The following is a 17,508-nucleotide window of genomic DNA, read 5'->3' as shown; positions in this document are numbered from 1 at the left end:
CAGAGGCACTCGCAGAAAGTACCTGGTTAATCTCAGAGAGACCGGTGGGGTAAATATAGAGGTGAAGAGAGAGAGCTCTAATAGGATTAGTCTGAGTCACACAGACGACTGCCCACGCACGTGGATGCACACAGAAATGCACACATGGCCTCATGTAACATAATAACCATAAACATACCGTGGACATGGACACACACACACACACACACACACACACACACACCCAGCACATGCCAGAGCTTTGTAGTCGTGCCAGCAGTGTGGTTTCATGGGCGGATATGTTGATCTACCACTGCTGTCAGGACCCAAATGTTCCTGCTAATAGTGGATGGTACTCCAATAAATGTACTACAGAGATGCACCTCAGGATGAATTGTAATTGATTTTTAAGTCTCACCATGACAAAACTAAATATCCAACATGTTTACTGCTAATTAGCAAATGTTAGCAACCAAACACGAGTACTGTAACTGTGCAAAAGGAATAAAATACATATATACACCTTTCATTATAAAAGGTTCTTTATTGTTCTTTGGTAGTTAAAAAAAAAGAAGACACTTTGTTGAGTAAAAATCTAATATGTGTTCCTTTGATTTTCTAAACGCAACAAACAGAATGTAACAATAGCTGCAAGTTTGGGTTAAAACTGCAATGTGCAGTGAGGGCAAACATACTGATACTAAACCAAAACTGCTGTTGTCAACATGTAAAGATCAAATACAAGGAAACATTTATACATTCATGAAAAAAAAAATACATAGGGTCAAGTAATAACCTCAAAAATGTATAATGAGTAACACACTGGTTACTTGGGGCTAAACTGAACATCATGGAGGGTCACTAAAAGAGAAGATGACAGGGTAGTGGTTTCCAGCCTGGGGGCTGGCATTCCCACTGGGTGTCATAAGACAAATGTCAGGGTTAGCTAGGAGATTAACAAAAGATGAGGACAGGACTATAAAAACTACATTTCTTCTACACAAAGTTAAACTTAGTTTTGTTTTGTTTAATTCTTAAAAAGGAAAGAAGAAAATTCATGGTTTGGTAGACATCAGCACAGCCTGCAGAGACACTGTTACAGAGACTGGGATGCAGTTAAATGCTGCTTTGTTTCTACAGATCAAAAACCGCTTTGGGAACCACTAAGACAGAGCAGAGCAGTCGTCAGCAGAGGCAACATGTTACTAATTTAGTCATTAGTCAGTATAAAAAAGTGATCATATCTGTATCATCCTTTTATACTTATAAGCTCTGAATTCAAATCAGATAACACAACTGAAAGGCAAGTCATTCAGAGACATGTTGTTTGTTTGTTTAGGTGAAAGCAATCAACTGGTCATGTATGTAGTTTACAGTAGAGGATGACTCTAGGCAAAAGTTGAATAAAAATTCATTATTACTGGACCAGGCTGTGGTCAAGAGGTGTGTGTTGGATGCAATAAATAAAACAAAAGCGGCAAACTGACTCTTCAAGAGTTAACTCTACATCCAACCTCCTCTCTTCAGAGAAAGATCAAATAGTCAAACACTCTCCCTTTCATCCCTCTTCTCTTGCTTTGTTATATTCCCTCCCTCCTCTCCATTTCCCCCACTCTCTTTTACTTCTCATCTCCTCCTCTCCTCTTCATCACAGCTCATCCCGTGCGCTCCAGTTCTCCAGTTCAGACTGCAGAACATCCGAGTTCTCCGCCTCAAAGCTCAGCTTCTCCTGCTCCTGGGTTTTCCTCGACTTGGCTCGGTCCCAGTCGGTTCTGACTGTCTCGTTGTCCCAGACCACTGACGTTTCTGTGTCACTGATGTAGCCGGCGTCCCCCGTGTAATGGGTTGGATACACCAGAAGAGGCTCCGCAGAAAACGCACGCAGGTCCCGATGTTCAAAGTGGTCCATGTAGTCTGAACTGATGAGTGACAGGAGCAAGATGTGATTAGATGAAGAAGAACGCTACAGATCAGAATCAAAGAGAAGAGAAGAGAGCAGAGGGACTTTACTCACATTGGATGTTTGTTGTACATGATAGGGAGGAACTCATCGACAGGAAGCATCTTGACCAGGGGCTCGGCCATGAGGAGCTTCTGAGCTCCTCGTAACGACAACATGTAGCCTAGCGTCCAGTAGGAGTAGTCAGCCTCCACCACATTGTGTATGTTTGGTAAAGACTTCTCTGGATGGTCCACCTGCATGCGCTTTCGTCCAATGTAACTAGACAAGCATTCAAGGGCAAAGAGAAATGAGAGATCATAAATATCAAAGGAACGGCATCGGAGACACAGTCCCAGCAGCATTTATGACCAAAATCACTGCAGTAAAAAAGTTGCCATCAATTGATTAGCTCATAAAATGTGAAAGTTACTATAGAGCAGTGAGTATCGAGGGAGACTAGTATAAATAAGTTCTTCATTTAATTGCTTTAACTATTGACTACATTTTGTGCGACATTTATTGAACCCGTACCACAAAACACTGTGCACTATTATTATTGCCTACATGAATTGCATTCCAAAAGTATTTGAAAAGAGCAGTTCCAGATCATTTGTTTGCTGTACACTGCAGACATGTGGATAAGACAGAGTTCTGAATTTCTGCTTTTATTTTCCACTCTCAACATCCATCCATCCATTATCCTAACAACCTTTCCTGTTAAGTGTTGCAGGGGTTCTGGTGTGAATTTAAATCAATAACACTTAATATCAGGTTGCAAATCCCTTGTTTGCAATAACTGCATCCTTTCAACCTGTGACTCAAACTTTCTACTTTCCTAAACCTTGTCCCATTGATAAAGGCTTTGCATCTTGTGGTACGGCCTCGTCTTGTTTGAACGGTGGATTGTGACACCTTCACCCCGGCTTTGTGAAGTCGCCGACTCTTGTTTTAGGGTCTTTCTTTACACTTTCTCACACCGTTTTTGTCAATGGCTGCTGCTCATAGTTTCTCTGATTCAAAATAATTTGCGTAGACAGCTCTCTGGTTGTCTAGTTGTTAGAAGCTTTTTAACAAAAACAACAACAACTCCTTCTCAAAGTAGTGAACTGTCATTTTCATACAACTGCATGATAGAGTATTAATGACATATAATAAAACAAACTTATAGTATATAACAACATCATAAATATTATTTAGTATAAAAATATCTGAGTCCCCTGAATAATGTGACAGTACTATAGGTTTATGTAAAGGTCATTACAGTTATTATTTCAACTTTTTTTAATTTTATTTTACAGTAGATGGCTCTAAATAATACATAATCTATGAGCTTCTGTCACTGTTGCTAAGGAAAAGATGCAAATCAGAATTATAAAAAACTAAAAACACTGTTGCTACAGCTGGTAACAAATCAGTGTGGCATTGTTTCTTAATTAATAAAAACTTAAAATCCACAAGGCTTTCACAAAGCATCATGTTTAGCCTCTGACTGCTATTACTTTGTGATGTATTTGCCAGAACCTTAAGCTCAGTGACTCCATGTTTGTCATTAAAATCCTCCCTGGGAGTTGAAGTACACAAGCTTGTACCTCCAACGTTTTATTAAATAATATTTTTTCCTAATGCTGATGATTCATTGTGGGGCATCTAACATTTTTTGCAGAAAATCAAAAGGACTTTTTACTTCCTGAAATATGTCCTCCCATCTCGCTCCTCTCTGACAGCAGCCCTTTGGGTGACTCACTGTGAATATGAAAATGCTGGAGCTCAGTGCTTGGTGGAGGGATGATAAGATGCATCATTTTCCACAAGTGTTTTCAGCATCTGAACAATCTGAGATATCATGTGTGACAGATGGATGGATTTCACTGTAAGGGGATGATAAAGCGCTCTGTTTACTACATCGTGTCCTCCTCCTGTTCACTGAACCATCACTCACATCAAATCCCAGTCCAGCTTGTGTGTCGTCACCTCCTGCAGCAGCGCCTGGAGACGACGTTTGAAGAAAACCTCGAAGCGGAGGTCGTCCTCGATGACCAGGGAGGTCTGCAGACCACGGTCTACTATCTAAACGCACACAGATGGGATGTAGAGCATCACAGTTCTGCTGAGATACTGATGTGCCCCATGAAGCATTAGTGTGATGGAAAAGGTTCCTAAATGCTTTAATGGTATCAACAACATTTCCTGTTTCTTTTTTGGGATCCTGTGGTGCTTATTAGGCACAGACTTCCTGCATTTAGAAAAAAGTTACTAAAGTACTAAAAAAATGTACATGACAAAACATTCATTAAGACATTTATTAATAAATAAAGAGAAAAACACAGATGGAGTTCCTGTGTTTTGCAGCACTAAAAGTTATCTGCCATGTACAGGTAGACCAACAGGCTCCAGGCCTATCCAAACATCTCACCTCTTTCCAGATGTTGTAATGAGAGAGAAAACAACCCAGTTCGCCCTTGGTGAGAGGTCGACCATGATAAGGGTCTTTGTAGCCCGGCAGCATCTTAATTCCCATAGACTCTATATCAGACTTGTTCAGAGCTCTGATAGAAAGAAGATTACAAACAATTAGAGATGGAATAAATAATGGAAACAATATGATGTTGGTGTGAAAAGGGGTTGAAGAGGGTTGAACACAGACACACACACACACACACACACACACACACACACACACACACACACACACAGACACACACAGACACAGACACACACACACACACACACACACACAGACACAGACACAGACACACACAGACACAGACACAGACACACACACACACACAAACGTGCCGGTGTTGAGAAGACCTAATAAAAAATTGAAAGCATGATACCATCTAATAACAGCTAAGCCTATTTAAAGACTGGGGTTTCATCATATGAGGTACAGCTATGTGCTCAGGGTGTCTTTAAATGACATCCCGCTACCTTTCGCCTGGTTGTTTGTTTCAGCCCTGTCTCCGTACATCAATCTACACCACATGCTGCAGAGGCACACATCGGAAAGACACACGCAGCGGGGGAGGAAGAGGATGAGAAACGTACTTGCCATCCACAGCAGCGACAACCTTACAGCTGATCTCCTGCTCGTACAGAGTTCTCAGCATTCGCTCACGACGGTCAGATCTCCGCATCAGATTTATCATAAACACCTGGGTACACACAAACGCTAAATCTCACATACACACTGAGGCTAGTTGTGTGATAGTTGTGTGTGTGTGTGTGAGTGCGCACACATGAGAGAGCGTGTGTGTACCTCATCAAAGCCCATCTTGTTAGGCTGCTTGGGAGGAAGAGGCAGGAAGCTGGATGGCTCCAATGGAGGATTTTTCACTTTCACAAGATGAAAAGGAAAAGGTTACAAAGAGAATATGTAATGCGCTGGAACAGGAGTTTCTACACTAGAATTTAGCAAGAGGTGCGTTGTGTATATAAAGTCTTCTCATTTTTATTTTAAATTGTATGTTGTAGGTTCCTTCTTCCTTTCTATTAAGGTTTCCTCACCTGTAAAGTAAATGAGTGGTGTACAGTAGCACATTGCATATGCAGTGGAATATATTGTTAGCTAAGTGACATTAAAAAAGGCAAAGATACTACCTACATTTTTTGAAACATATATAAATATATAATATATTTATATATTTTCCAAGACCCTAATTTGAGAAAACCCATTAAATGCTAAGTGTGCAGACAGGTACATGACACCACAAGGAAAAGTTGGAGCAACAGCAGATGAATCAATTTGATTCCAGTGAATAAAGACGTAACACTAACCCATGACCTCAAGCTGAGTATGCAAGAAGCTGTCCGCCTCATCTTGCAAGGTAGCGTGGGTACGCATCGGCACTGGGAAATAACCGTAGCTTTCTTTGTTGCACACATACATCTGCACATCTGACAAAGAGAAAACAAAGGCAAATCATGCTTATGCATACATATGGAGTAAATAAAGATGTTAAACACGCTCTCGAGGTAGTGCATCTGTCTCTCTCGCATTTGTCTCACCTGCCATGCGAGCTGAGTAGGCAAAGACGATGACATCATCCATGGCCCAGCTGTATTCGGGGTGAGGTGGATAGAAAGCGAGCTGACGGGAAGCATCTTTCCGGAGATCCACCAGGTAGGTAGAGTGGACCATCGGTACAGCAAAACAGCCACGGCGCTCCTGTTTACGGATGGGCATGTAGGCTGGTGTACGCTTATAGTAACCCTGCAGGAAGTGCACAGGAACACAGCGCAGGTCATACAAAAGTCCAAACACCTTGAATTTCATGTCATAATAGAAGCAGGAGATGCCATGAAAATGTGATTTTTAACTCACAGTCACTGACTTCACAGACTTAATAACAATTAATAAAGTGGATCGTGTGAGACCCAAGTGTTACTATAATATACTGTAGACTTGCTGTGTACATAGTTTGTACATAGTTTAATATAGTCTTTAGGTAGGAATATATATTCTGGATGGACAAAATGTCTACGTTCATTATGTTTATCATTATTATTAAAGCTGAAGTGCACCTCCTACTGTTGTAATTGAGAATACTGAAGTAATAAGCTCTGAGTCTGTAGTGTGAAGGAAGGAGGCTGCCTTGCATCTAGTTTCACTCAGTACAGCCCTTCCTGACTGTTACTTTCAGATTTTTTGGGGGCCTTGGAAGTCACTGGATAAGTGGATTACCCTTTTTTTTATTTTGCTGTGTAAATACTTCCTTTTGCTAGATACATTTCTAGTGTGTAACAGGAGGATTCTCCTGTTCCCTAAGATAAGTAAGGCATCATCTCATCATGTAACTGAGTGGATCTGTGAGGAACCTCTCTCCAGAAATAGAAGCTCCTAGGTAAAGGCCTAATCAGAGGCAGCCCAGAGGAAAACACAACCAAGGAAGAAGATGGATCACAGCTGCTCCATTTTACAACAGGAGAACCTGAGATACTCACACAAATACTCCACCAGGCGGGCAGCAGTAAAAGGAGATGGAGGCTAGATCGAAAATTGATTTGGAACTATTGATGCAGCATGTGTATGAGTACTGCTGATTGTGTTATCATGCTTTTACTGCTGAGTGGGTTATCATTACTGTTGAACATCATAAGAGGCCGATGATGTTCATCATATTCGTAACAAATGATTAACATGACATGTAGCTATATACCATGTTTAAACATAGGTTAAGGGGAAATAGACAAATGTGTATAAGTGACTTAGGTTTAATTGTGTGAAAGTGTGACAGTCAGGCTGAGGTGGGTACAGAGGCAGACCGTGTTCTCAAAACAACTGATTTGGTTGAGAGAAGCATCTGTGCTCTAATGGAAGGAGCCAAAGCAACTGTGCTAAGAATGTGAGGGAGCTAATAAGTGGACCGGGAGCTGGTGCACAGGTGTAAGTGGTAAACAGCTCAAAAGAAATTATCTGCAGCACCTGTGAAGTCATGCCGCACCAGAAGTTGGAGTATGCAGCTCTGGACTCCAGCATTGGAGCTACAATGGTCTTGTTCTCTTTCATCAGTTTCCACAGCACGTCCTGATTGGTGAGCAGGTTGTCACAGTCAACCACCTGTAGACAGAAGAGAAGGGCAATATATTGACAACAATCACACAGGAGCACACACAAAATGTCACCTGCTGCCGCTAAATGATTGATTCAGCCACCGCAACGTGGTGCAATCTCAGAGCGCTGCGAGCACAGGCAGCTCCTTTCTGCTCCAAAAACAACCGACTGCACTTGTATTTGCACAAGGCCTGTGCCTTATTCTGACGTGTTTCCAAAAAAGATAAATAAATAAATGCTGTTCCAGATCCATAGATGCCAAAAACTAAACATCTAATCCTCGATAATGGTTGTCTCGGTCTGTCTCGCCAACAATAACAGCTGTAGTCTAATAACTGAAAACTGCTCCCAGACAATGTACATTTTGTTTAGCCCTAATGTTCATGTTTTTCTATTCAGCATCCACAGCCAATTTGAAACTGAGGTGAGGGTGAATTGGCTTTAACCCTCTTTATATTACCACACTGGCCCATACTTCTCCAGTGTGACTGCACTGATGCTAATTAATCCTACCATCCATGCCAAAACATAAACAAATAAATGAAAAAATGTAATTAAAAGATGATAAACCGTTGGTTTTTAGGGGTCATGGAAAATATCTGCCAGGCTAAAACGTGGCCATTTCATTTGTACCTGATCATTACACTTTAATGCAGTCAGTTTCTTTTGCCACATAAAAGGCTGAGCATTGCTTTCTCATCTACACGTTCCATTTTTACCCCCTAACCTTGAACAGGTATAAGCAGATATCTACGATGGATGGATATTTACACAGCTAAGTGCAGTGAATCGGCTTACTACAGTCAGCTCACCACAGATCTGACCTCGTGTCAGAGATATGACTGAGAGCGCATAGTAAGAAGAGGCTTATGAAGCCGCTGAATGGCTGATAACGCACCAGGAGGTAGTCGGCCCAGATCTCGCGTGCGGTGTCCAGCGCTGCCTGGCGGAGCTTCATTACATGCTCATATCGACGATTATTCCAGTGCTTGGGCCCCGCCTCATCTTCAAAGGCACTGAGACAAGCACAGACAGACCCATTAAGTAACCTGCTCATCACACACACACGCACACACACACACACACAGAGACTGACACACACACACACAGACAGTACCTGGGTTCATCTTGAGGTCTCCACTCCACATAGTGATAGTAGCTCTGCACATTGATGAGCCAGTCTCTCAGGATGGCTGTGGTGTTGTCTGTGTTGTGATCTGTCGCCACCCTGTGGGAGGATGAAAGGAACCAAGAGGAAAACGTTACCACCAACCAGCGATGCCCTTAATGCAGCTGTAAGTTGGCTCAGAGGTAAAATGCTGCATAAGTATGTATGTTTTATCACGACATGGGAATTGTTTACATTTTACAGCTGCAATGTGTTGAGGACACAGTGATCGGACGCAACAGGAACTGTATTGGTCCTGATTTTCATTTTAATAAGTGAGCGGTGCTCATAAAAACGCACTCACTGTTGCTATGAAATTCAATAGTCCCATCTTTATTCAGTCACACCGAGCTGCTGACTGCATTTTGTACACCACAGCAGCCCCTGTGCATAATGTTGTACTTATGAATATAGCAGTTATTATTCTGCCACTCAAACAACAGCCTCACAGCAGGAGGCCCTTTGTTTACTGGCGTGCTCCATTCCTTTAACTGCACTGAGCTAATTTCTCTACACGAATATCAAACTCCAACTCCTCCTCCAACTTCCAATAAGTGATGTGTGGTGATACACTTTTGTCATCTTAAACATAGAACAATCATCCCAGTCAGCTTAGTGCTTTGAGGTGTTCATATTTTAAACTGTGGAGAAAAGAAAAACTCACTGGTATGAGGCTGGTACATCAGAATCTAACAGATACTGCATTCAGTACTTTGAGCCTGACACAGTCAGTCTGGAAATATTTAATCCAGGTTATACATTAAATAATACACAGTTAGCACTCACCAATGTTTCAAATATCTCTCAGAACCTGTGATTATTTTAAAAATAAAGCTGGATGATATTTCTTTATCTTGTCAGTATTAGAGTCATACATCACTAACATCAGGAGTGGACAGAGACAGACAATAGAGGCTGAGAAGGCATTTGTCTGCTGTCTGCATTGTCATAACAAATCTCAGTGCATGGCAGGGAAGAGAGGGAGACACACACACACACACACACACACACACACACACAGAGTGGGAGGGTGAAAGAATGTGTTAACACAAGAGTAACGGATTTACTCCCAGCCCAGTCAAGCAGCGAGTGACAGTCGGCGTGCTGCACTGTTGGCTTCTCATCTGCCTGTGATGTTTGAACACAGCGGTGCCATCCCAGCGCCTACGTGTGACCAGCTCAACGATTACTCTTCTCCTTGCTCTCTTCGTGTATTTGTCTAACTTCCCCCCTCTGTCGGAGAGCAAACGCCGAGCTGCTGTGGCGTTTTGCATAAGCAGCAGTCGTGGATAAGTAGTAGAGTATATATTTGGGAGCTCCAGCAGTGGAGCTGTGCCAGAGCTGAGGGGAGAAAACTGAAGATGTATGGATTCATAATATCCACCCTGCATGTCCCTGCAGAGCATGCACACGCACCGTTGGGCAGTCTGCAGCTCTGTGTGTCTACGCTGCCAAGTACTTCATCTTAACTTGTCACGCTGATAACTGTCTGTATCGAGCTGATCGTGCATATCAGTTCTCCTGCCGATCGAAGAGATATGCTGTAGATCAAAACAAGCACACAGTGAACTGAGCTCAAACCACACGGGCATAGTCTAATTCATACACAGAGAATGAACTAAAAAAAAGAAATAAAAGAACTCAACACCCACACACAGCACCTTCTTTGGTCCAACAATAAATGCACAGGAGTGAGAGAAGTTTAATTGATGTTGAATCTAAATTTTCACAGCCACATTTAACACAACTCTGCTTAAGGCTAATTCCCTTATTTGGCTTTTTTGGGTCACTGGGCTGCCAACATGTATAATGTAACCTGTCAGGTCAGACTGCTGATGAAAAGATGAACTCAATCTCCAAAAACAGAGAAAAGGAAGATGCTGGCCTGGGATCAAGATGAGAAGAGGAAGTGAGCAGCAGCTAAAGAAGAAGAAGGATCTGGAAGCCTGGAGGCCGGGTTGAAGACGGACAGCCCTGAGTAAAGGGAAGGAAACGGAGGCGTTTAGGGGCCACATGTTGGTGTGCGTAAATCTGACAGCTGAAGTGTCAATATCCAAACAGTTTTAACGCAATACTAGTTTTGCTTCCTGTTAACCCAGCAATGCAAGGGGAGGATGTGGACGGGGAAGAAGGAGGGGAAAGAAGTGCAGAGGGAGGGGAGGGAGGAGGGGGCGATGAGAGAGAGAGAGAGAGACGATCTGTGACTCTGAATGAATCTTTTCATGGGCACCACACTGCTGGCGTAACCCGCCCTCCGCGTTCCGCTGACGGGGCCAAGACCACAAAACTCCCCGGTGCGCACAGCGCCACGGTGCAACACCATCCATCCCCTCACCACTGACCTGGTGTGTTATCAGAGGCAATAAAGCGCTCATGCGTTTTCCTCCATCTTGATAAAGCACTATATGGCCCCACCTGGAGAAGTTCTGCAGAGAGTTTGACGTGTCTCTGTTTCTCCCATTATAAACTCACACTGACCTCAAATCGCTCCCTCATGCGCTTTATCAACAGTTCAACATGCCCACAATACCTTTCCTAGTGTCTTATCTGTCACCCTGCCTGGTAGTAAGGGTTTTTTTCATCAGCTGGTGACACTCACCACAGAGCAATGCGGTCCTTCGGGTAGTTGAGGCGCTCGATGGTGCCGAGGAACAGCGGCAGAGAGTGCGCCGAGTTGCGGCACACCAGCGCGATGACGACCCGGGGAGCGAGGAGCGAAGACTCGGGGCTCCAGCGCTCCTCCGGGAAGTATCCCCGACTCGGGCCCGGCAGGAGAACGCACAGCAGGGCAGGCAGCAGCGAGGTGACCCGGAGCATGGCAGGGGAGAGGAACGGTGTGTGGTGACGCGGCGGACAGAGAAGGACGCACAGGATGAAGGAGTGGAGGGTCGCGCTGTTGTGTTGTGCCGACTGTGACTACATGGCGGAGCAGCCGACTGGATTAAAGGGCAGGTCTGGGCTGGTTTTAGGATTTAGGGGAACTCGGTGTTCTTTAAAGACTATCACCGGTCTGGTTTTGTGTGCCTCGTTATCATGGTTAACATTAATCACGTCGAGTTCCTGTTGGGTTTGTATTTGGATGAATTTCATTTCAAACTCGGCCCAGTGAGGAGGCCTTCAGTGAAATGCTGTCCTCCCCTTTAAGAAGAGCTCCAGCTGTAGAAAGCAGCCACATGGGCGGATCCATGTGTTTTCCACATACTGCAGACTGTGGGTGCGTTTCATTAAAGAGAGACGAGCTGGCTTAAGACTTCCAGCGAAGCTCTGGTAATTCATCCATGCTGCAGGTCTGGGATGCCTCTGTATTAAATCATCCAAGTTCAGAGACTACTGATGCTGAGTGACATCATTTTTATTTCCCATGTGTAGCCCAGAGAACCAGTGTTGCACCTCATAAGGATTGTAAAGAAAGTCAGAAACCTGCTGTTTATCCCGCTTTTGAATGTTTGCAGTGAAAAACACAAATAGACCAAAAAATGCAGAGACTTGACTTCAGAGTGCTGAGTGGAGGTTTCTGCTCATGTCTCTCTGTGGCTCGGTAAGATGGACGTGTCCTCCTACAGTGCACAGAGACAGCTTGTGGTTTGCAGCTTGGCAGAGTTTTCCCTAATTGGCCCGAGTGTTACTGTGGTTAGACACACAGTTCTCAGTGTGGCTGTTTCAGACTGTGAGGAGAAACTTTGAAAAGTGTGACACATGTTCTGCTGGCTGCCACCAGGAGACAGCAGTTTATTCACTTTTCCAGAGCAACCAGATCTGGAGCTGGAATAAATGCACAGTATATGTGCAGCTGTTAGGATGTGTTGACTCGGACAGTAACTACAAGAAAAGTCACCATTCTGGTCATGTGGCTCCATGAAGAGGGTCGTTTTCGTCATTTCACTGTGCGACCTCATAACGTGACAAATCCTAAAACCAGGGACATCACCATACGAATGAAAATAGATAAATTAACAAACACATATAGAGATGTGAAGATGCAGTTTCCAAAGATCTCCGTAATCTTCAGATACTAAGGTGTAGAACAGTGACTCCTAATCACAGATGATGATTGCAGTACATCTGGTGGATACAGATTGTTTACAGGGTTTTCTCTCTTTTCATCTGATTAACTTTGAAGGGACTTTAAAGACGAGAAGAGGTAAAAGTATCCAGTACTATGCATAATAAATTCTTACCCTTTTGATTGTTTTTTCCTAGATTAGGAGTAACTGGAATAGAACAGTTCACAGGAGAAGCTCCTAAGGGAGTCCTGCAGATTACAACCCTTTGGGGCTACACTTTTAGCTTTTTCCTAATGTTTTGGTTCCATGCAGACTAATGACAGCGACTAGACTCACATACACTCGACTACATATACACTAGAACATGTGTGAATGTTTTAGCCTAAGTTATATATTGTGTATGTACATTAACAGCCTGTTTGACTCACTCTTACCCAGGCCTCCTTCCTCTTACCATCCTTTACAGTAATAGAATAAAATAGACATAGCCCATACAGAAGATGGGGAGGATTGTTAACAGCATTTAGAGAACTGGAAAACAAGACTGTAATGTCAGTTGTTGTCAGATGTGTTGCTGATTAGCTCGTTGTGCTTGTTCCTGGTGTAATAAAGTACCAAAACACGCTGTGGTGCTCTAAGAGCGCTGTACTGTATAAAGACAGGGAATGCTGTGGGGAAATCCCGTCATGTCAGCTTACTTTATTGTGTTATGTTATTCTAAAAGAATACTGTCTGCAAGATAGAGGTGATAGTTGAATAGCATATCTATTACCTTATATTGTACCAATGCACGTCCAAATCATGATGTGTCCTCCACCATACTTTACAATTGGCTTGATGTTTTCATGATGATATGCAGTGACCTTTTTACACCAGGTGTAGTGAAGTGTGCTCTTTCCAAATAGTTCAATTTGAGTTTCATCAGTCCACAAAACATTTAGCCAATACTGCTGTGGAGTGTCAATGTGCTCTTTGACAAACTTCAGCTGTGCAGCAAAGTTTTATTTTAGTAAGTAGCAGCTTCCTTTGTGGTGTCCTGATATAGACACCCTACATTGATGAGTGTTTGTTGTGCTCTTGAAGTCATTTTGACTGACCACCCACACAGTTGAGTAGCCACAGTCATGAAGTGTCTCCATTTGTAGATTGTTGAACTGTAGACTTGTGAATTTGTAAAGTCTTTGACATTGCTTTGTAACCCCTGCTTTACATAAATCAACAATTGATCATCATTGCGGAGCAAACTCAAAAAGTTACATATACTTGCCATTGTATCTCGCACCATCACACATACTGTGTACACAGGCATAAGCATCTAACACAATCTCATCATGTACAACAACAAAAAAAAGTTACTGTGCTAATAATGGTTAAAAAAATATCATTTTATTTTGATGCCTCATATACTGTAGTCAGTTGACAAATAGAAGAAAAAACCTGAATAAGATGAGATGAGATTTTAAAAACCAGTGTCTCCACCACCATCATCATCCAAACACCAAATTGTAAACATGTTTCCATTTCCTTTCATGTGTTTCCACATACAAATACAGCCAATTCTTTGGCTTATTGAAACTGTATGCGTGTCTGCATGCGATCAGGCTGCGAGCACATTTTTATTATAAGTGGTGAGTCTAGTCAGTGTTATCCAGTTAAAACCTCAACAACTCTCTGTCTCATCCTCTTTTCAGCTGGTTGGATTCATCTGCTTCTCGTCTGTTTCAATTTTTAATTTGTCTTTTTCATTACTCTGAGCATAAAACCAGTGTCTTCACCCTAGCCAGTCTGAGGCAAAGCCTCTTTGCCTCCACCTGCATTAGTCCAACCACTATGGCAAAACATAATGCTGACAGAAGATAAGTTCAGACAGTGATGAGACAGTTGGATCAAAGGGATGGAAGATAAGGCCTTTGTTAAATGAGTGTGTGAAGTTTGTCATGTTTAGCCTGAAGTCAGAGGTCACCATTACTGTATATATATTGCACAAATGCAGCTGTAGTGAATTGTCATTGCCCTTTCACATATAAAGCAATGGTAAACAAGGACACAGAGATACTGCAGTGACCCCCCCTCTCCGCCCCCTTCCAGTACATCACCCTCTCATCACCTTGGAGTCAAGCCACAAAACCAATTTTCTGAGCGTGACAGCACTAACGTTAAGTGGCAAATCCCCGAATCAGCTGTTGTAATTGAGCGAACTGATGACAGAGCTGTACAGCTGAGAGAGGAAAATTGTGTGCTACAGCAAATCAACCACTCTTAGGAGCAGTACAGCAAAGCCTTAAACTTCCCCCGGTACAATTTTCATAGTCCTTCAAACTGATTAAGTATGGAGAGAGAGGTAACACTCGGCTCTCAGGACTATTTGAGATGAGGAGGAGGACAGCAAATGACGAGGGGAAAGCTCTAAAAACATTAGAGAGAATACATAGAAGCACGCTCACTTTACACGCACAGAGACTCCTCCTGTAGCGTAATGCGTTTCATCTTGTCTCAGCCGGTGTGTGAGAGGCCGCTGCCCAGGTGTTTGGCAGATCTTCAGATATGTATTGTAAATCATGTGTAGACAGGAATGAGAGTAGGGTAACACTAAGGCTCACATATTGACAGTGTTCTTAAAACAACACCCACATGCCTGTATGGATATCAAAACTGGTTTTTGTTCTCTGTAACAGTTCTCCCTGCTCACGGTACATGTATATTAAAATTTAACCAAAGCAAATATGAGGCTTTAGCAGTTGCAGTAATTGAATTTTTGTTTTTATTAAAACCTGACACTGCAGTATTCATTACAAACAACACTAACACATTTTATTCTGCTTGCAAAAAACACCATTCAGCGTAAGAGCTACCTCGCCTCTATGTGGACAAATGAGTGAAGCACTAAGAACGACAAGCAGGGGCACAGCGATGAATTTGGCCTTGGGATGTAAGAATATATCACAAACCACAGGGTCATGAAAGTCAAACTGACACTATAGAGTGATGTATAGCCACATCAGGCTGACTAAGCTTCGAGTCTGAGATGCAGCTGACGGATCTACTGTGTGTAATTTCACTTACAGAGTCCCTATGTAGCCTCACTTCATAACTGATATATGGCAACTGCAACACTGATACTAAAACACATGAACGCGCTCCTGCTCATCCCCTTTGGTGTTCCTCCTTCACCCATTTAACCGCTGCATTGTGACATAAATCAAACCGGCTACATATCTTGAGTCACCGACCACCAGCAGCCCCTTCACGATCTGCAAAGCCTGTCTCCTCCCTGATCGGTGGCCTCTTCAGAGCAGTGTGAGGAACACTAGGAAGCGAGGGCCCGTTGTGTTTGGAACGCCAGGAGCCTTTATGTCAACAATGTGCAGCTGTGAGCCATGCAGGGCACAGTGCTCTACCTCTCCACTGAGGCTGCAACTGTCTGCACGTAAGAAGCATCACTAAAGTGTTTCCATAGCCTTGAAAAGAGAAACATTAGTGAGAATAGTAAGAAGAATATTTGAGCCCTGGATAGATGTGTTATTATAAACCCATAAATGATAATGAAATGAGTAAAAGGTGACATTAAAGAAGAGTTTCTAAAAAAACTATATATAACTCTGCAGCCACTTTTAGGGAGTGATTGGAGTGAAAGACCTTCAATGCAGAAAGAAATCAAGCACCTGAAAGTACAGCTACAGAGCAGCTGGCAGGAATTTACTCTGCTCCTCAAGGACACTTCTGCAGGGCAGACGATTGCCAACAAGAGCGCTTGAATGCTGTAGTCAGTTGTTGCCTCAAAATCAAACCAAACAATAGTATAAAGACCTCAAATGACAGAAGAGCTCTCAACAGCACTGCCTCTTCCAACATTTGAACCCTATGTTTTATTGAGACTACAGTGGCCCTCTCACAACTGTGTCACACTTTTTCATTTACATGCTTCCTCCAAACAGAGCTAGATGATATTTAAATGAGGAAGCAGTGGGGCATTCTTTCGCATCCTGTACACATTCAGCTTCCTGCCCTAACAGATGCCGTCTTGTGTTAATCCAAGATTAGTTCATTCAAGCAGAATTTAGTGTGAGTTTCGGAGAGACTCGGAGCTGAAAGCTAAGAGCTGGTAATTACTGTTTCTATCATCGTGTCACATGTGTATTTAGACAGGAAACATGACCCACACACAAAAACGCCAAGAATCATCTGAATAAATCTGTGTGTGAAGTTTGGATACTTGGATACTGTGAGGATGACTCACACACTGAATATGCTGCATAGAAACACATGGCAGTGAACTATTTTAGGCTCACATTGATTTAGTCAGTGGTGAATATCCACATCGATATTTACATAAGGGCAAAGGAAAAATGTTCTCAAAACTCTACTTAGGTACAGTACTTGAGTATATGTAGCTAGTTACTCTCCCCTGCTGGACTGAAAGTGCAGGATCACTGAGTACAACCTGCAGTGACACTAGATGAAGTTAGAAATTCTCCAGTTGGCCACTAGGAGGAGCTCAGAGCATCACTAGTGGTCCAAAGTAAAAGATAATTCTATCAATGACACCATATCTGCAATGTTTTAATGAGGGATAATCCAAATAGTAACTTAATTCAACTTAATTTAACCTGGTTTCATGCTGAGTGAGTGAGGCTGAATTCAGATTGGATAACTGGAAAATCCCAGGTTGGCTGCACAGAATAGATTTCCATGGTAACTTGACTGGGTTTAATTTATCCTGCTTTTGTACAATCAAATCCAAGATAAATTCAGCCAGGATAACTGGGAAATCCCCGCCTATTCCCTTATCTTGGTTCTGTGCAATACCCCTCAGGATGTGTGTTCCCCCTGGTGAGAAAGCACATTGATCCAAAACGTGACA

At 42.8% G+C, this 17,508-nt stretch overlaps 1 protein-coding gene across 1 annotated transcript; it reads right to left on the bottom strand.

Annotated features, from left to right (window-relative positions):
• Window positions 1–503: 503 nt before the first annotated feature.
• colgalt1b (collagen beta(1-O)galactosyltransferase 1b) lies at window positions 504–11,539 on the bottom strand. The gene is made up of 12 exons (XM_026360743.1): window positions 11,243–11,539; window positions 8,593–8,703; window positions 8,374–8,491; window positions 7,347–7,481; window positions 5,930–6,134; window positions 5,699–5,818; window positions 5,181–5,257; window positions 4,970–5,076; window positions 4,335–4,467; window positions 3,861–3,988; window positions 1,994–2,200; window positions 504–1,898 (listed from the first exon to the last, which is right to left on the bottom strand). Exons 1-12 carry the CDS (start codon window positions 11,458–11,460, stop codon window positions 1,628–1,630), a joined length of 1,830 nt encoding a protein of 609 aa, XP_026216528.1. The 5' UTR covers window positions 11,461–11,539; the 3' UTR covers window positions 504–1,627.
• Between the last annotated feature and the right edge of the window lie 5,969 nt (window positions 11,540–17,508).

The sequence above is a fragment of the Anabas testudineus genome, chromosome 1 (assembly GCF_900324465.2).
Source record: "Anabas testudineus chromosome 1, fAnaTes1.2, whole genome shotgun sequence".
Classification (NCBI taxonomy): Eukaryota; Metazoa; Chordata; class Actinopteri; order Anabantiformes; family Anabantidae; genus Anabas; species Anabas testudineus.
The sequence above is the reverse complement of the archived record's forward strand: the minus strand, read 5'-3'. Positions and strand labels throughout refer to the sequence as shown.